Below are 20,824 nucleotides of genomic sequence, written 5' to 3' on the forward strand. Positions count from 1 at the left end.
GAATGCAAGGCCTTGTTTCCTGGGCAGAGATGCCTGTTCTAAACATGGCCAGAGGTCTTAGAAAAACGCCATGGTAAACACATGCCATTGGCCACCAGGACACCAAGGCAGGAGGTGCTGAACTGTGTCGAGAGGAACCCTGAGTTACCAGCAATACTCAGTACTAGCCTCAAAGGGAGAGGGCAGCGTTCCAGTCCAAAACAAGTCGTCCACAAACAAAGCAAAAGCAGAAAGGAATACCCCGCTTGCTTTTCTGACGATGGGGGGCGAGGGGAGCCAGCCCTTGGTGAAGACGTAAGGAAGGTGGCTCAAGTTCAAACCTCTGAACCTCATGGTCATCCAGCTGCTTTCCAGCTGGGGGCCCCCAGGACAAGTTTCTGCACCCCACGGCCCTCGCTTTCATCACCGGTGCATTGAGGGGTTTGAATAAATGAGCTTTATGCATACTCCAACTCTAAACACTCTGTAATTTTAAAAAAGGGTTATTGAATGAAGCTGAAGGAAATAAAACACAAATCACAACAACTGTTTCCAACAGGAAAAGAAGTCTGGGCGTGGCGCAGGGAAAGAGGGCAGTTCGGAGGGAGGGGAGGCTCAGTTATGGTGGAAAACGTTAGCCGAACGGGAGATAAATGGCCTGGGATTGATTCAGCTATTTATAGCCGATCTCCAAGAGATACCTGGAGAAAGAGACTGGATCGAGTCCAAAGTTTGGTGCTTAGAAAGACAGAAGCTCATTTTACTGTCTGACAATCACTCCTCAATGTACCTGTATATGGAAAGAGCTGATACCTTACTTTCTATTAAAAACGTTATGTGAGATCATTGCTCTGGGAGGACTCTTTTTCAAGTGTGCAAAATTCTGTGGGCTCTCACAGCAAGATGCACATTAAGCACATCTGACACCTAAGTGATCTCTTGACATCTGACTGAAGGTCAAAGCACTGGACCTCGGGACGGAGTGGACACTTCACCGGGGAAGGCGGACGATTAGCTTTGCTCCGTGGTCTGGAGATGAGTTATTAAACTCCTCTATAAAGTTTTATTACTCTTCTAATCCCATCAAGAACTGTCCTCACTTTACACATCCTACTGCTTGCTGAATATGGCAGCAATGTGCTACAGCAATTGCTGTTCGGCGTTAGATTTCTTTTCCTCTAAAGCTAAGGATATAAAAGAGAAGGCATCAGAGATATGATACAGCCGCTGATTGTACCATTTAAAGGAAAAAAGAGAGAGCCAGATGTTAGCTGTGCCTCTTTGTGAGGGAATAACCTGCATGATTCCACATTTCCACCCTGAGTTCTGAGTGTCCGCGGCCCAGACAGAAGGGAATGAAAGTAAATGTATGTTTCAGCACTTGGGGAAAGCACTTAGAGAGAAAACAATTTACATCTTAATAGCCTTCTTTCATTTCATTAACTCCTCCTCTGCGTTTCATCCTGGAGGCTGCAGGAATGTTTGCAAACACGTGAGTCTAAGAAAGAACCACAGACGATCCAGAGCGGTTAAGGGGCCCCAGAGGCCACAAGCCCGGCTCCCGCCAGCACTGGAATCGCTTCTCTGTGGGGCCTCCCTTCAAGGCTCCTGTCACCCACAGTGGGGAGCACTCCCTCCTGCCTCCCTCCGTCCAGAGGTTGACCTCTCAACACTCAAATCTTTGGGAAGATCTTATCTTGAACAGGAAGCGGATGCCCTGGCACTTTCACCAGGATAAGGCCTGCATTTTGGAGCAACTCGCGTCATGAACGGTCTGACATTCTGCAGGAGAGAAGGACACACGTGTGAGGACGGTGCCGGGAGCTCCGAATGGTCTCCCTACCCTTCAGAAGGAACGTTTCCACCCGCCTCACCAGCGTGGCTGCTTAAAGCTAAGCAGCCTCTAGTGTGACTGCAATGTTTCTTAATGTGTCGCCCAGAAGCAAACCTGGCGGGATCCTCATACAGAGAAGACCTCTGCCATCCCACAGCTGGGACATCAGTGTCCCCTCCTGAAACGCAGGTGGTAGGCAACTTGAATTTGAGGCTCAGCCAGGCACTCCATGGCCCAAACTCCCTGCATCCTAACGAGACCATGAGCCTCGTTCTCACCCATGGCATGTGGGCAACAGGAACGTGGGTCATTTCCAGGGACGTGGGTAAAATATACATAAAACTGACCATTTTAACTGTCTTTAGGTATACAGTTCAGTGGCATTAACTACCTTTATAATGTTGCATAAACCACTGCCATCATCCTAAACAGAATCTCTGTGCCCATTAAACAGTATCTCCCCACTAACCACCCTCCCAGGCCTTAGTAACCATGATTCTATTTTCTGTCTCTACAAATGTGTCTATTCTAGGTACTTTAATAAGTGAAGTCATACAATAGTTGTCCTTTTGTGTCTGGCTTCTTTCATTTAGCAAAATGTTTTCAAAGTTCACCCATGTTGTTGCATAAATCAGGTTATTCCTTTTTATGGCTAATATTGCATTGTACATATATACCACATTTCACTATCCATTCATCTGCTGATGGACACATGGGTGGTTTCCACCTTTTGACAATTGCGAATAATGCTTCAATGAATTTGTAAATATATGTTTTAGTCCCTGTTTTCAATTCTTTTGGGCATATACTGAGAAAGGGAATTGCTGAATGATATGGTAATTCTGTGTTTAACTCTTTGAAGAATCACCATATTGCATTCCATGACCACTACACCATTTTACATTCCCACCAGCAATGCATGAGAGTTCCAATTTCTCCAGATTCTCACCACCACTTGTTATTTTCCTTAAAAAAAAAAAAAAAAAAATCATCCTAAGGTATGAAGTGGTATCTTATTATGGTTTTAAAGTGCATTTAATGACAAATAATGTTGTGCATCTTTTCGTGGGGTTAATGGCTATTCATACTTCCTTTGAATAGAAACGTCTATTTAAGTCCTTTGTCCATCCTATGTAATAAAAGCCTAATATGCTAAGTGTCTGGTCATCTGGTCGTCTGTTCAACCAATCAAAGAGTAATATGCTAATGATATGCTAAGGCCGCTCAACCGCTCGCTATGATGTGCACTGACCATCAGAGGGCAGATGCTCCGACCGGTAGGTTAGCTTGCTGCTGGGGTCAGGCCGATCAGGACTGAGTGAGATGGGCCAGACATGCCCTGGAGTCCTCCCACGATCCCTCCCTGGCTGGCCGACCTCCCATGTCCCTCCCCATCCTTGATCATGCACCGGTGGGGTCCCTTGGCCTGGTCTGCACCCTCTCGCAATCCGGGCCCCCTTGGGGGATGTCAGAGAGCCGGTTTCAGCCTGATCCTGCTCAACGCAGGAGCTGACCCCCGGTGGTCAGTGCGTTCCCACAGGGGGAGTGCTGCTCAGCCAGAAGCCAGGCTCACGACTGGCAAGAACAGCAGCGGTGGCAGAAGACTCTTGTGCATCCGCGGCAGCGCTAAGGATGTCCAACTGATGGCTTAGGCCCGCTCCCTGTGGGCTCCCAGACTGCGAGAGGGCACAGGCCGGGCTGAGGGACCCCCCCCGGAGTGCACGAATTTTGTGCACTGGGCCTCTAGTCTCTATATATAAAAGCCAAGCAATCAGAATGACCAGAACAACCGGTCGCTATGACGCACACTGTGGCCAGCCAACCGGCCCAATGGGGGTGGGGTCAGCTGGCCAACCTTCTGCAGCCCCTCCCCCCAGCTGGCTGGCCCCAATTGGGGTGGGCCAGCCAGACCCCACCTGTGCACAAATTCATGCACCGGGCCTCTAGTTTTATAATAAGGATTTTTGTTGTTGTTGACTTGTAGTTCTTTATGTATTCTGGAAATTAATCCCTAATCATATAAATGATTTGCAAATACTTTCCCCTCTAGCTGGGGTTCTTAGGAAGTAGGTATGCCTTCTCCACAGTGTTACCCTTCTGCCTGCTGGATAGAGTGCATTTCAATATCCAGGGAAATGATTAAGCCATGAAATGGGAGGAGATGCAGCAAAGCTGCCAGCTGGCCAGAAATGCCCCGGATTCTATTATACAACTGATAAACTTTTTTGTTTTAATCCACTGAAATTTTGACTCTTCTTTTTCCACAAATTGAACATAGTCCTCTACCTGTTCATTTTTCTCACTGTGATCTGCAGGTTCATGACTTCCATCTCCCAGGTCTCATCCCTGTTAGTGCCTCTTAAGTAGGGCTGCAGGCCTTCCCTGACTAGACCCTCCTTTTCTTCATTACCACAAACTGGCAGCATATTCATTTTGTTAGAGAGACTTAACTTGCCTGTAGTTCTGATATCCCTCCATTCCTCTTTGTGAAACTGAGATCTTTACCATCCTAAGATCTTAGGCACCCTTGTTTTTTTGTAACTTCTTAAGAACAATGGTTCTGAGTATCAACTTCCAGTAATCAGATGAATAGGTCTGAGGACCTAGTGTACAGCACAGTGATAACAGTTATTAATACTGTATTATACACTTGAAAGTTGCTAGGAGAGTAGTACTTAAATATCCTTACCACAAAAAAGAAATCGTAATTATATGAAGTGATATAAATTTGCAATAAATAAGTGCATCAAATCAGCACATTGTACACCACAAATTTACAAAAAGCTATGCCAATTATATCTCAATAAAATTGGGAAGAAAGAATCTACAAATAAATAATCTTTTCAAATGGCTCTGAGATCAAACTTGCAGATATTTTAGTATTCTGCATTTCTAGTATAACCTTTTTGGGGTGATACAGTTTAACTCATTTAAAGTGGCTGATACCACCCAGCTGGCGTGGCTCAGTGGTTGAGTGTCAACCCATCAACCAAGAGGTCGCTGGTTCAATTCCCAGTCAGGGCACATGCCTATGGGCATGATCCCCAGTAGGAGGCGTGCAGGAGGCAGCTAATCAATGTTTCTATCTCTCCCTTTGTCTCTCTCTAAAAATCAATGAAAACAATTGTTTTAAGTGGCTGATACTATCGCAATAATTTATCTTCAGTTTCATTTCTCTCCCTCTAATGATCTGCTTACATGGTCCCATGGGAGGACCACTTGGCTATTTTTAGAGCTTATTTTTAAACACTTATGCTAATTTTATTAATTATACATGACAAATTTACATATATTATCATTTAATCCTCAAGACAAACATTCAAAATAGGTATCACTATCCCAGAGAGATTAAGACCCAAAAGTATCTCATCAAATTGCAGACTGAGGATTCAGACCCAGCTATTTCAATTACATACCATGTTCCTGTTCATTCACATGCTAGCTTCTCCAATTCTCCCCTAAATAATGAACTTTTCACTTCTTTTCTGGAGCACGGCTTCAAAGTGCCTTCCGTAGCTCCTGGAAACATTTTTAGGAGGCACAGCTCATTGTGTGCTGTTCCTTGACGCTATTATAATTTCACACCTTCTGTTGCATGTCCCTCCTTGCTATTTTTAACATGTTTTTAATCTGACCTAGCCCAGAAGCTTGTTAAACGTCTCCCTCTTTTCCTATATTGAAAAATCCTTTCTGAAGGGTGATAATATGGCTTTGATGCTTCAGAGAATTGCAGACATTAAGAGGCCTCCCGGAGCCCTGGTGAGGAGACACGTGGGCAGGGGAGCGACGACACATGGGCCATTCCATCTCAGTGCAACATTAAAGGAAGACAAGGGGACATTTCTATCTGCCTAACACACAGTTCTCCATATTTCAAAATTAAGGTCGGACAAAATGAAAGCTTGAAGCAAAAAATAAGACCACTGCTTATAAGGTTTCAGCTCCGGAAAATCACTCCGCCACATCCAAGCTGACAATTTTGTGCCCCAGGGACAGGACTGCCCCTCTAAGACCAGCCAGCCAGGCTCCAGATGTGAGCAACGGGGTGCGAGCTGATAAAAAGTCACTCAGCGGCTCATTTTTGTGGCCTTAGAAGAATCCAGCTCATAATGTCTTTTGTACATCTGGTTTTTGATGAATGCACCGCGAAGGAAGAAATATACGAAGCACTAGATGCGAGGTCCAAAGTCGGATGACACATTGGGGCAGGCAGCCAAGGGCTGAGGCTGGACAAGGTGCAGAGAAGTGAGGCCCTCATTCTGGAAATGGAACGTGAGCTCTGCCCTGAGGGTCCCCTGTCATTCATCCGGCCAGCGCCCACCTGTAGAGCAACCGCTGTGCGCCAGGAACTGTGCGGTGGGGCGGGGGCAGAGAGGTCAACAGTGGACGGAACAGGGGGCTCTCCTTCCAGCAGATAACATGAATATCAATCAATCAATGACTTCTCTTTTAGACACTGGCATGTTTATTGAGCTTATAGATTAAAAGATGGCTGCTTCCAAGATCTGGGCAGCAAGATGTGGGGGGCAACGAAAATGCCTGCCCAAGAAAACAGCAATTGATGACTGAGCCCCTGGCAGGCGGAACTGAGGAGGAGGACTGTCCCCTCTCCCCCGGGGAGAGCAGTCAGCTCTGCGGCCTGAAGAGCTAATTCTATACCTGCTGCTCTGGGAGAGCCTGGGGGCTTGTGAGGACTTCCACAGAACACTCAGCAGGCGAGTCCATCGGGACATCATTCCTATTTTAATTACAACTGTGATAAGTGCAACGAAAGAGAATGGGGGCTTTCAAGAAGGGCTTCCTGGAGAAAACGGAGTTTGAGCCGAGCTCGGGAGGAAGCAGGAGGGTGAGCAGGATGGGGACAGGTACGTGGGAAGGTGCGGGGGAGAAGGAAGTGGGCGCGTGACAGAAAGTGCAATGAGGCGAGTCTGGCCGTGCCCGGACAGCACAGGGAAGAGTGCCAGGCAGGCAGCAGGGGAAGTCAGGACTGTGTGCTGTTAATGAGCCCGGCCCTGTTCCTAAGAGCAGGATGGAGCTGGCACAGGGAGTGACAGGCGGAGACTGGCACCCGAAAATGACCGTTCTGGCAGGTGCTGTGTGAAAAGTCAGTCAGAGTTCTCTTCCCATCTCCTACGCCGATACTCTCCCGTTCCCAAGGTCATCCCCCGCAAATCACCTCTGAAATGCCTAGCAGAGAGCAATGCAATGAAAATACTTGAAATCTTAAATTCAAGCAAAAGAATTTCTATCATACTAAAAGACAACCCAATCTGAATAGACAATGTGTCAAAGGAGATGTACAAACAGCCAATAAGCCCACGAAAAGCTGCTCAACATCATTGGCCACTAGGAAAATGAAAATCAAAACCCCATGAGGTACCACCTCACTCAGGATGGTCCTCATGAAAAAGCAACCCTTTCTCTGTTCTTGATGCTTAATACTGTCACCAGAATATGATATTTTGTATCATCCCATCACATTCTGGTTGAAGGCAATCACGAAGCCTCCGTGGATCCCGGGGTAAGAAAGAGGTTCCACCTCTTGGTGAAAGGAGCGGCGATGAGTGCGTGGCCATCTGTAAGCCAGCGCTGTTACCCAGAGATGCTGATGGGCTTTACCCAACACCACAGCCAGTGCACAGGGGTTGCTCCGTGTGACTTCCCGAAGCCGGTCCAATCCATCCCTTCCAGGTGATGCTTTCGGTTATGTCTAGATGGTCTTTCGCACGCGTGGATTCCCAGCGTCTGCTCTCCTGCTGCGCTGGCAGTACTGAGTAGTACGAAGACCACGTGCCTGCGAGTCTAAAGTAGTTCCTGCCTGGCCCTTTACAGGAAAGGTCTGCCAGCCCTCCTGTTCAACACGAGCTGGAATGTTCCACACGAGTGAGAAACCTAAGGTGGCTATTAAGTACACGTCAAGGCCACACAGCTCTCAGAGTGACTTTCTGGCCTCTTGAGAAAACACCGACTTAGGCAGGTTTATAATAAACCACGTAAGGAATGAGTATGTTGATTTCTGAGACACCATACACCGGTGGAGACAAACATTGCTTTCAATGCTGCTTTGGCAGGATCTGCACGCTGCCGTCGTGGAAATCCGTTATTCTGACGGCTCTGCTGGGAACACTGAAGCTGGGACAACATCCTTCACTCAAAGGTCAGTGCATGGCGACCAGCCAGAGCCCCTTGTGAATGTTAATAACTCTAATATTTTCAAATGTAAACAAAAGGTCTTTGTTTTATCATTCTCTCCCTGAAAGGCTCCTTTAAAAATGACCACTTTAAAACAAAAAGCCTGAATTACACAATGCAGTTGTGTGCTGGTGACGGTCAGTGACTACGTTTCAGAGTCTGTGTCCTTGTGTCTGTTCCGACTAGTCCTCTCTGATCCAGGCACCAGGACTGCATGTCCCCCTAACGAAGAGGAAGTGCTGCCAATGACACTGTCCCCGCCTCATCAGCTAGAACTGCATCTTACACTCAAGGCAGGTGCTCTTTGAGGCTTACTTTGACACAGTTTTTCTCACATATTGATTTTCTATATACATAAAAATATATATAAGTAGAATGAATTGGTATAGAGATAAACAACTTAGAGATACTCAAGAACTTAGAAAAAGAATGTAAAACAAACTCAACAAAAGCACAAGGAATGAATTAAGAGATAAAAGCAGAAATTGACTTTTTTTTTAAAGTAGGACTAACAACTAAATTCCAAACCAGTCTAATAAAATTAAACAACCATTATCTTAAATACTCATTAAAAACTCAAAGCCGCAAATACATAATATAAAAAACAGTAATAGGGAGATAATTTCTGAAGCCAAGAAAATAGAACAACTGTGAACACCTATTTTGTCCATATCTATGGCAATAGATTTGAAAGTGTGAATGAAATGAAAGCTTTCTAGGAAAACTCAATTTCCTAAAACTGATTCTATAAGAGATGGAAAGATGTAAAAAGATTAATTACCTTTGTAGAACTAGAGAAAGGTGCTAAAGAGCTACCACTACTAATATACCTCCTAGAAACAGCAGAAGCCAGAGGGAATTCCACTAAACTTTTAAGGAATAGGTAATTTGCCGAAACCGGTTTGGCTCAGTGGATAGAGCGTCGGCCTGCGGACTGAAAGGTCCCGGGTTCGATTCCGGTCAAGGGCATGTACCTGGGTTGCGGGCACATCCCCAGTGGGAGATGTGCAGGAGGCAGCTGATCGATGTTTCTCACTCATCGATGTTTCTAACTCTCTGTCTCTCTCCCTTCCTCTCTGTAAAAAATCAATAAAATATATTTAAAAAAAAAAAGGAATAGGTAATTTCATTGATTCTTGAATCGTTCCAGAACCACAGAAAGAGGAAAAATTTCCTTTTATTGTAAATACTAGAATTTTTGCCCAGTGCACAAAATTCGTGCAGGGGAGGAGGGACCTCAGACCGGCCTGCATCTTCTTGCAATCCGGGACTGCTGGCTCCTAACTGCTTGCCTGCCTGCCTGTCTGATCGCCCCTAACCACTCTGCTACCTGCCTCATCACCCTTAACCCCTTTGCCTGCCAGATCGCCCCAAACCACTCTGCCTCCCTGCCTGATTGCCCCTAACTGCTCGCTTGACTGCCTGATCGCCCCTAACCATCTCTTCCTCGGCCCCCACCGCCACAGCTTTGTCCAGAAGGACGTCTGGAATTCAGCTGTCTGTTTTAATTAGCATAATACACTTTTATTATTACAGATGCAACTTAGTATTAACACTAAAATCTAGCAAAGAATGTATTCTATTAAAAACAAACAAGAAACAAAACCACAGGCCAATCACACTTATGCATGACAATGGAAAAATCCTGAAAAGAAAATTAGCAAAGAACTTAAGTAGCACAATTAAAGAATAACATATCACGGTCAAGTGTGGTTACTGACTCAAGTGCTCGGATGGCTTAACACAACATAACCTATTAAATACAACTCATTACATAAATAGATCCAAGGAAAAATCATTTGATTATTTCCATAGAAGCCAAAAGTAATTATTTATTCTTACTTTCAAAAGATAAAGCTGAAATAGATGAGTACTTCCATAACCAGAAAGAAGATTGAGGCAATACCAACACATCCTCTGTCTGGGGACAGGTAGGGATTATGTGGGAAATCTCTGTACCTCCCCCCAATTTTGTTTGAAACCTAAAACTTTCCTTAAAATATAAAGTCTTAAAAATTGTTTTCAACTGTAAAATTAAAGATATGTGTAAGATGCAAAGTAAACTCAGCCTCGACCCATTCGGTCTCATGTTATGAGGTACTTTGGACCATATACGTTTGTATTTTGACTGGCAGCAATACGTCTAAATGCCTTGCTTACACTTGCATTTGTTTTTTGTTGTTGTTGTTTTTATTATTATCTTTAAGCAATGCTACTTACAGTGTGCCGTGTAGAAAATAAGTTAGTGTAGAGAAGCTATCACAATCGTACCACACTTTCCCTTTTGGCTGGTAATATTATTTATAGGACCCTATACATCTATTTTCATTGATCAACTTTATTTTTTTTAATTATGCTTTTATTGATTTTAGAGAGGGAGGGAGAGGGATAGAAAGAAAAACACCAACTGGCCGCCTCCTGCACGCCCCCCACTAGGGATCGGGCCCGCAACCTGGGCATGTGCCCTGACCAGGAATTGAACTGGTGGCCTCTTGGTTCACCGGTGGACGTTCAACCACTGAGCCACACCAGCTGGGCTGACTGATCAACTTTAAATAGTACTTTGTGACTCCCTACTATATAAGATGAGAAAACTTACAAATAGGCAAAACTCAACATAATCTAAGCAAATTCTAAGAAGCACTTACCGTGTTCATAAAGCAGCTGCATGTTCGAATCCTTGCAGGCAACCAGGTTGTGGAGCAATGCAATCACACTTTGCATGGTGTTACCCAGAATGTTCTCCTGGTGGGCCTGCAAGAGATGACAGTTTTCATCATAACTACACAGAAATACAATCACATGATAGAGGCCAATGAGCAAATGATAGAGGCAAATGACCTCCATCCCCTCATTCTCCGCACAAGGTGCCATGAGGACCTCTGCACTGCAGGGAAGCAGTGTGCCCGCGCTCAGGCGCGCCCCCTGGCGAGTTAGTGAGCTGGGAGGCGGCCTGAACCGCGCGAGCACCACCTGCCGCAGCCCCCTGCCCGAGCTGGACAAGCACACAGCCCTCTGTGCTTAGCCGGGGACACCGGAGTCAGAGGGACAGAAATCAAGCCCTGGGGACTGAGGAGACCACGCCTGAAAGATGTTTTGAGATCATAAAAGAAAGCTTAGACAAACTGTTCTGCACATATGATAAAATGATGCACAGCATTCTTTTATATCTTCACGAATCTCCTGTGACCTGAGCCTTCTGCATCACCTTGCACACTGTCTCCTCCCCTTTCTTATGGCTCAGACTCACCAAGCTCAGTCTTATTTCATTGGTCTTTCAAGGAACCCGCCTCCCATTTTAATGATCGTCCACATTTCTGGCTTTGAGTTAGTCATTACAAAGGTATACAAACTGCCACCTCTTCCTCCTGGGAGGTCACTCCCCTGCCCATTGTGACTAGAGTTGACCAGGACACTTGCTTTGGCCAATTAAATCCTCTGGGCAGAAGCTTTAAGGGCCAGCGAGGGCTTTGTCATCCCTCTTTCCCTCTGCTCTGGTGTCGGGTCATGCTCTAGGTCCGTGGTCGGCAAACCGCGGCTCGGGAGCCACATGCGGCTCTTTGGCCCCTTGAGTGTGGCTCTTCCTAAGCCTTAGGAGTACCCTAATTAAGTTAATAACAATGTACCTACCTATACAGTTTCAGTTTAAAACATTTGGCTCTCAAAAGAAGTTTCAATCGTTGTACTGTTGATATTTGGCTCTGTGGACTAATGAGTTTGCCGACCACTGCTCTAGGTGGAAGAGCCTCCAATAACCCGCGTCGCAGAGTGAGGATGTGCGGCAGAGCAGCCGGAGTCCGGAGTCCTATGGGGACACGCGGCTCCAAGTCTGACAGAAGTACCCACACCGCACCTGGCTCCGAAGCTGCCCGTCACATCGTGCACCGCCCTGCGGGCAGCCACGGGAGTCCTGGAGGCTCATCTGCTAGGTCTTTGTTGATACAAGCCAAGGAGTTTGCCTTCCAAATACCGAAGCCTAGAGATGTCTAACATTCTTTAGACACACACGCTTAGAAGTGGACGCTAGTGTTTGCCTGTTTCGCTGACACCAGCTTACGAAGATTAATGTGGGGGCGACGGTCTGCCACTAATTTCATCTCATTATTCCTACAGTTAGTTGGAAGGAGAGGGTGATTAATAAGCGCCAACTTGACGCGACACGTTGTACTCATGACAAAGTAACTGATGCTACGCAGGAGACCTGCTTTTGTGATGAGAAGCTAATAAATCTTTCCTTTTTGTCCCATACAGTGAAACAACTCATCCCACTCCCTGTTCACAGACCAGTCTGTGAGCGCGTGCAGGTCAGTCTCGCTGGAGACAGTCATGCGCCTTCGATGCACAGCTTCCGTGGTGACAGGTGCCCCTGCTACGCTGCTCGTGGCCGTGTCTTTGGCTCGTGCTAAGCCCACGCTTCCGGTTCCCTCGTGCTCTCAGGGTGAGCCCCTGACGGACACAGGCATTTCCTTTTGTACAAAAGCCCTCTTTCCAGACCTGTGTCGCCCTGAACACTGAGAACCCAGGAGCGTACCCCAGCCAACTGGGTTCGAGGCTCCTGGCCTGGGGGTCCCGGAGCCCTGCAGACCGAAGGCCTCTGTCAGCTCCTGCCCAGGCTGCAGGAGGGCATGGGGTAAGGAACACCCTTGGTTAAAGCCGCCCCTCCCCTCCTTGCTGGGGGCACTCAGGACCAAGCACTTGGTGCGGAGAATATAGGAGAGATCAATAAGCTTGTAGCCAGACCGGGAGAGGTGGTTCCTTTTCTGCTGCAGCCTTCGACGTACAACCCAGGAAGCAGGATGTAAGTGTCAGGCAACTGCAGGAAAGGAGAGAATGAGCATGTGATCCCTAGAGCCGCCACGGACAGCCCCGTCACTCAGACACTTAGAGTCAAGGCCGCTGTTGGTGCCGAAGGACGCTAAGCTCGTGGGACAAGGCCTCCCCGAGATCCCACCTCGCCCCTGCAGGCCGTCCCAACGCCCTGTCCGATCACGAGGAGAATGTTTCACTCCTTCCATCCGTAAGCCAGCGGCAAGCACAGCTGACCTCATTTGTGTGCCTGACGCCACGGTGTATGGACATTTAACAAACGGAGCCCTTGCGGGTTCTAATAAAACATAGCATTTGCCAGCAGAGATAATTAGAATTGAAGCAGCAAAAATCTAGTGTTTGGCAACCTAGATGAAACAACTTCATTAAAATGTGCAGCGGCCTCAGCAAATGAAAGGCAGGCGAGCACTGGACCCTGAAGAATCAGCCTTCTCCAAACTAATTGCTTCCGAGCGGAGAACGGCTCCGAAACACCAAGGGCGCAGCAAGGAAACGCGGCCGGGGCGATCGGCCGCCCCAGCAGGCTCAGGGCAGACCCAGCACTGCCCTCTAACAAGGGAGATGGGGACGCACTGAAGACCGCAGCGATCCAGGACAGGCCGACCGGTCGAGGCAGGAAGTACCTGGGCCAGAATTCAAAGGACGGGCGCCCATCGCCAGGAGGTTAGAAACTGTGCAGAGAATGAAACGCAGCAGCTTGCACAGTGCCGGGCGCACGGACTCGACACGCTCAGAAATACACACGCAGCTCACCCTGTCCCACGCGTCTAGAGTGCGTTCCGGGGAAAGACGGCTGTGCTGCTCTGCGGGACGGGCGCCCACCGCGCACACGCTCCCTGGGCACACGGTGCCGCGCCCGGGCACAGCGGGCATCCTCCCTCTCCTTTCCTGCGTCTCCCGTGGGGCTGGGTGCCAAGGGCTCTGAGGCCACAGGAAAGTCTGCGGAGACTCAGATGACACGAATGTACTGGAGGGGAAGGGCCACTTTCCGTGTCACGGACCCTCACGCGGCTGCCCCACAGGCAGCTCCAACTCACTGGGCTCCACACTGAGTCGTCGTCTCCTTTCCCCTCCTCCCTGTTTCCTGTTTCAGTGACGGCCCTACACGCTGCCCAGCCACCAGCCATCGCTCTCGAGTGACCCGGGCACTGCCTCGCTCTCATCCCCGCATCCAACACCCACCAATTCCCTGGGCCCTCCTGAGCCCCTTGGGAATCTGTCCTCTAAGACCAGGCGATGTTGCCACCTTTGGATGAAGCTGCCACCACTCCTCAGGGGACTCCACGTCCAGTCAGTATCACCCCTCAACGGCGGACGGGCTCCGCGCTCCAAAGCGGCAGACTCACCTCCATTCCCGGGCTCCGATCTGGGCCTGCAGGTCTGGGGAGCACATTCGCGTCTATGGTCGGCCCCAGGCGGCCACGCTCCCCACACCCCAATGTATGCCCAGACCCGGTGGAGTCAAAGGCCTGGGGAGGGCAGGCCACAGGGCCAGAGCGGCAGGAGCAAGGGCACCTCCAAGGCTTCCAGTCCCAGAGAAACATCACATCGTGATTGTGGACATAGTCTCACGACTTACTGAGCCAAATACCGACCCCTGAGGATGAGGGACAAGGAAGGAAATGAGCTGAATTACACTGAAAGGGACAGATTAATTCAGCATGAATCTGCTCACTTACCCCACAAACATGTACACGGGATTCCCTGGGAAGGCCGCTATCTGGGCGTCCAAGGTGGGGTGTTTGGGGTGCGATGAAGTTGGGGCCGGGGTAACTGGCACCGGACACTGGCTCTGCCAGCGGGGAGGCAGCCACAGGGCTTCTGGGCCCTGTAGCCAGGGGTCTGTGGGCACAGCGGGCTTGGAGGCGAAGGGAAAACCGTGAGGCCCGCTGGTCTCCCACCTGCAGCCAAAAGCGCCGGCGCCCTCACCCCGAGAGCCCAGGGGCGCGGCATCAGTCCCTCCCCTCACTTGGGCCACTGCCATGTGAAGGCCTCCATCTTTCTGCTTAAACACAGGAGAGAATAAAACTCTAATTATTTTTCCATTTGACTGACAGACAGGGCAGAGGCCCTTTGGCAGCAGCGAATACAAGTTGTTAGTGACCTGTTCCAGGTGGCACCGAGGGAGGGCCTGGGCCAACTGGCGCCACGTGCCCATCAGGGTGCTGAGCCAGGAGAGGGCGGTAGCGTGGAGGCCCTTCCGCAGGTGAGTGTGCCGTGGCTCTCCCAGCCCGTCCTCCCTCATTATTTAGGCTGCCGGCAGGAAGCTTCCTTCTTCTTGGCTCCCACAGGGCGCGGTGCCTCAGGGCAGGTGCCGTGGGCCGGAGCCAACACGGCTCTGCCCGGGGGAGAACTCTGGCAACGGAGCCGAGCGAAGCTGCCAGCACAGTGTCCCTGGGGATGGATTGTGCCCTGTGCTGCGTCTGCCTGGAGGCTAGAGACGGGCCAGGCTGCCCTGCATTTGCTGCCCGAGCTACGTAGAGGCCCGAAGCAGGGGGACATGAAAAAACCCAGGTGGGCATCCAGACACACCCCTGCCTGCTCCATGCATCCCTGCCCCTCTCCAGAAGTAAAACAATCACCGGCATCGGCGGCATCATCATCATCATCATCATCATCATCATCATCATCATCATCTCACAAAAATAAAGCCTGGCAAACTAATACTCGCTCTCAGAAATCCAGGCCAGAAGCTGGAGGCCATGGGAGGCTGCCCTTTTCATGGTGGACAGTCTCCATCACCTCCCTGTGCCCTCCTCCGTCACCTCCCTGTGCCCGCCTCCGTCACCTCCCTGTGCCCACCTCTGTCACCTCCCTGTGCCCGCCTCCATTACAGCACCTGCCACGTGCACTGTGACTATTGGTTCTTCCATTCCTCACCAGATGCTGAGCCCTTTGAGGGCAGAATTGGGGCTTTGAGCAGTGTCCCCAGTGCCTGGTCCACAGTGGCCTCTGGGAAATTAACGGACAATCCTGCTCACAGTCATCGGGTGAACACAGCAGGGGAAGGGAGATACAGCTGCCTGGGTTCTCCTTCAGGAAGTTAGCTTGTCAGAAACAAGCAATTGAGCCATCGATAAATATTTACTGAGCATTGAAATTTGCACATAATGGTGTGAAACAGAACCACACAAATGATTTTCCTCCAAATGTCCTTTTCCATGGGTACACATTTGTCTTTGAATAATGTTTGCAAGAGATGGTAAATTGAGGCCCTTTTACTTTAAGGACAGAAAACCTCTCACGTGCTACATATGTGTCAAGGATCCGTGACGCACTCGTGTGGAAAATATGCGCTTGGGAAGTCCTGAACGAGGTTCACACGTCTCAGTGGGGCCCCCCGTTAAAGGTAATTGCTCACAAACACAAACACCCCTTCCCGAGGAAGGAAATACTGCACGCGGTGTAAGGGAATGGGAAGATCAATACGCGCAGTTATCACAAGGCGTGTTCAATGGCAGCGCTCTCACTGCCGGCCCTGCGACCTCTTTGCAGAGGGAGTTTATGGTCTCATGGTTCCTGCCGCAAAGAGGTTCTAGAAAATCCTGCAGGAGAGGGATTTTAGTGGGAAGTGGCGCGAAGTCCTTCCAACCAGGGTTTTAAAGCGACACAGAAAGCACAGGAAGGGCAGGGAGGAGAGGAGACCTCAGGCCGCTGGAAGCACATGTCTAAAGCCAGGATGAGGACAGGAAGCCTTTCTGCCGCATGACCGAGAGGGGCCGAGTGACGGCCGGCTGCACCCCAGCAACAGCTGCCTCGCCCAGGGGGGGGCTGGGAGTCGCCCAGGGGCGGGCTGGGAGCCTGCAGCAGCAGCAGCAGCAGGAGAAGGCCCTCTGGACACAGATGTGGAAACGGATGCCCAGGGAGGCGGGATCTGCCTGGAGACTCCAGCTAAGATTCTTCTCTGCTCTGCCATCCTTTCATGCTAAACCCAATGGCTACATCTTTCCAAATGCATCTTTGAATGAGAAGTTAAATCATGTCAAGCAGTTCTAAACGTTATGACTACACTGAGACACCACAGTTCTGCACAATCTTAAATACTTATTTGTGGATCCTGGCAAAGATCACTCCAATATGAGTTTTAGCATTAGATTGGCGCTCCCCATCCACCCTCCTCCCCCTTCCCCCCCCACCCCCCCCCCGTCCACCCTCCTCCCCCTTCCCCCCCCACCCTTTCCCCCCTTCTTCCCCCCCCGCCCCGCCCACCCTTCCCAGAATGTTCACTAATAAACCGAAAAACAATATGAAGTTGTGATATAGAGAAAAGCATCCTCGGTCCTGCTTTTCCTCAGCCCCTAACAGAACCCCACAGGCCAGAACCCAGCTGTCACCAGGAAGCCCCACTACAGCACATAAATGTGGGAGCGGCGGGGGGAGGTAAGTCTGTAAATTACCGTCCTCTCCATCAAGGGTTTCACAAGAGGAAACAGAACGGACGCTGATGAAGTGAATGGATTGTAGCAAAATTCCCACATGAAAAATAAAAACTCACAAGAAGTTTTAATGGGAAATTGCATAAATGTTAAGGCATATACACAATCACAGACATAATGAAAACCTTTACAAAGGAATATGTGAACAACTTGTTATTACTCATGGGAGGAGTCTGCCCAGCTGATAACCTTCTGTGTTACAAGGGAAAACAGTCCACTATTTTCAAGAAGGCCAACGATGAATAATCTCTCTGCACACAAGTGGATGTCATTCCTTCAACACTCGGCATCGAAGGCCAGCTCGCCAGGCCCACTTAGGTCTGATGAAGAGCCCCAAACCTGTGCCAAGATACCTGCCCTCGGGGAGCTTCTGCCCAGGGGATGGGCGGGGCGGACGTGGGAAGAGCTGAGGGCAGTGCAGGGTGCTGATCAAGGCCAGTAGTGCTCTTAGACTCAGGGAGCGAGGCCTCGAGTGAGACCTGGTGGAGCTGGGAAGGTCAGGAAGGACGCCAGCCGGGAGCTGGGAATGGGGCTGGCAGGGAGCAGCAGCAGGCGGGGAGAGGCCTGGAACCCGAGGAAGAGCCCAGGCCCTGGGACCCAGGACCTGCAAGTTGAGAGGAACGGAGCATCACCGTGGCCAGCACGCTGAGGCCGGTTACTCTGAACACCTGCCTACAATTTTTCCGATCCACACACAGTCTTGGTTAGCAATCAATGCCTCGGATATTAATTTATCTTAGACTCAGTGGAGTTAAACACAAACTGGAAATATGCGGTCATTACAAAGCCGGACATCAGGGGTACCATCCCTGCCGCCCTCGTGGACAGGGCCACGGGCCTCACTCCCTGCAGCTCCTCTCAGCTCCGCGCTCGCCTCTGACCAGCCTTCGTCACCTGACCGCGACACCGTGCTCTCTGCCTCTGCACACAAGTGACTGTGTGGGCCTCTGGGCGTGGACTTCAGACGGAACTAAACTAACAGAACTCGACTTCTCCGGAAAGACCAGCACAGTCCCCCCCCCCCTGCCCCCACCCCCCCAGTTACATCAAACAGCCCACAGTACCCTTTGGGGCTTTTAAGATATAGATTCTTACCTATCCCTACCTATAAAGTTCTACGATGGGTAAAAAGACTAATGCTGATTCTGTTTTGTTTTGTTTTTACTAATTTCAGAGAGGAAGGGACAGGGAGAGATACAAACATCAATGAGAGAAAATCATCCATCAGCTGCCTCCTGCACGCCCCCTACTGGGGATCAAGCCCACAACCCAGGCATGTGCCACTGAGCCACACCGGCCAGGCTGATGGCTTTTATGTACAAATATGACTTAGCTGTTGATATGCTTGAAGACAAAGGAACAACCAGAGAGATTTTTTAAACCCACAGTATCTGTGCACCTCAGGGACCTTCATCAGGAAGACTCCGTTTGTTTTCAATCCAGAATCAAACTTCTTTTGTATGAAAGCTCTCAGGTAATGATACTGATGGTTTTCAAGAGATGGGGTTAGAGAGAGAATACGTGAGACTCTGCATGTGACACATGGATATCAAATAGCAAAAAATGAAAGAGCAGCACATTATTAGCTATTTTTGTATTTTGACGGGACTCGCAGGCTTCCATGTGCTGCCACCAACGCCTCTGAGGGGCGGTGTGGCCAGAAGCCTAAATGAGGTCTCAGAAAAGATAATGGAGCTTTAATGATGGAAATAGTAAGAAAATTAAGTGTAATCATGTTCCATTACGCATACTCTTCGCTCCCATTTTCACTAAATTATTTTATTATGACTTTGCCTCTGTCTATTGAAACAACCTTTTATGGCAATTTGATCTGCAAGCATAAATAAGTCTCATTTATTTCCCTCTATGAAGCCCTATGGGATTAATAAGAAGAGATGGAGCATCTAAAGTTTTACCCATTCTGCACTCAGGGAGCAACCACTCAGAGAGATGAATGCTTTGTTTTCTATTTATATATGTGAGGAAAGCGTTGCGGTGTGAGCGGAATCTCACTGGACATCAGCGTAGCTCCTGCTAGAAACACTGAGAGAGGAATGGGGAGGGGGAGAAAGAGAGAGAACCATTGATCAGTAGGCTCCCACACGTGCCCCAACTGGGGATGGAACCCACAACCCAGGTATGTGCCCTGACCAGGAATCGAACCCATGACCTTTCGGTGAACCGGGTGATGTTGTAACCGAGTCCCCCGCTGGGGCTGGCGAGACCGCCCTGCACCAGGCAGCTCCTCCACAGCAGCTTCCCTCACTCCTCCTCTCACCTCTGACCAGCCACAGTGAGTCCAGCAACTTCGGAAACAATTTTAACCAGAAGCATGAGAAGGGCGCCACAACCATCCCCACTCCACGTGCTGGTGGGTCCCGCACTACTGGTCACGTCACCTCCTCAGGCCTCAGCCCTCCTGCTGGCCGTCACTGACCAGAGCTGCTGGGCTGTTTGCGCCCGCAGGCCTCTCCCGTGCAGCCATGCAGGTGTGAGCTGGGAGCAAGCACAGTGGGGAATTCTGATCCATCCGGCAGGGGGCGCACACGCAGCGGGTGTGCAAACGGAGGCGGGGAGCACTCGAGCAGGGGGCACAGCAGAGGAAGGCTGAAAGGCTGCTCGCTGGGCCTCCACAGGGAAGGACGCACCTGCCAGGATGCGCAGGCGGGGTTTTAAATGCTCCTTCCAAGCATGCTTGCTTCTACAAAGTGTCATGAAGAAAAGGCTCTGAAGCTTAACTGCAATCACAACTCACTAATTAAATGAGCCTCTGGGCCAGATCCTGGCGGAGGCTACGAAGAAGTAAAAGCTCACGTTCAGAAAGAATGATACCTATGGGAGGAGGAGGGTGAACATTCTACAACGACCAGACATAAATCTACACCCAATTCCCACTATAAACTTGTATTCAGATCTAAAGAGAAAGAGACAGAAATATTATAAAGGATAAACTTACAAAGTTTTAAACTAGAAGTAATAAATTTTAATAAATCTATAATAATATATTGGCACCCAATAACACAGCAACAACTCTCATAAACCAGGAGAAGAGAGAGAAATACACAGAAACACCCTAATAACAGGGTACTGTAGTCCCCTCCCTCAATCTAAGATAGATTAAAGGAAAAATTACTAAGGACATTTATAAAACATGCTCCATAAGATATACCTTATAGATACAAGTCAAACTCTGAACTCCAGAGAGACTAAGAGAATAATTCTTAATTGTACACAGAGAATTCATGAAAATTCACCACAGTATACAACAAAGAAAACATCAATAAATTCCCCCCAAATAAAACCAAAAATTAATTAAAACACCAAACAAGCTCTTCGTTTTCTTTTCCAATTACAGTTGATGGTCGATATTATTTTAGATTAGTTTTAGGTGTACAGCATAGAGGTCAGCTCTTGGCCACTTTGGCTAGAGGTCTATTTAGAGGTACCATTACATCGAGGTAATTATCTCCACGACAGTATGTAGACTGGGGCCCATTAAAGATGCATAATGTAGACCCTCCGCCAATCACCAAAACGAAAATACTCAACTGAGCCA

The 20,824-nt window shown here is 49.0% G+C and overlaps 1 protein-coding gene across 1 annotated transcript in view; it reads right to left on the reverse strand.

Annotated features, from left to right (window-relative positions):
• The window catches only part of ULK4 (unc-51 like kinase 4), a 246,189-nt gene that overhangs the window by 99,450 nt on the left and 125,915 nt on the right, over nt 1–20,824 (reverse strand). Inside the window, exon 31 of the mRNA XM_081105862.1 lies at nt 10,654–10,759. Within this exon, the coding sequence (XP_080961988.1) occupies nt 10,654–10,759 (106 nt within the window). The remainder of the gene's footprint in view (nt 1–10,653; nt 10,760–20,824) is intronic.

This window comes from Myotis nattereri, assembly GCF_964212035.1.
Source record: "Myotis nattereri genome assembly, chromosome: 14".
NCBI classification, from domain to species: Eukaryota; Metazoa; Chordata; class Mammalia; order Chiroptera; family Vespertilionidae; genus Myotis; species Myotis nattereri.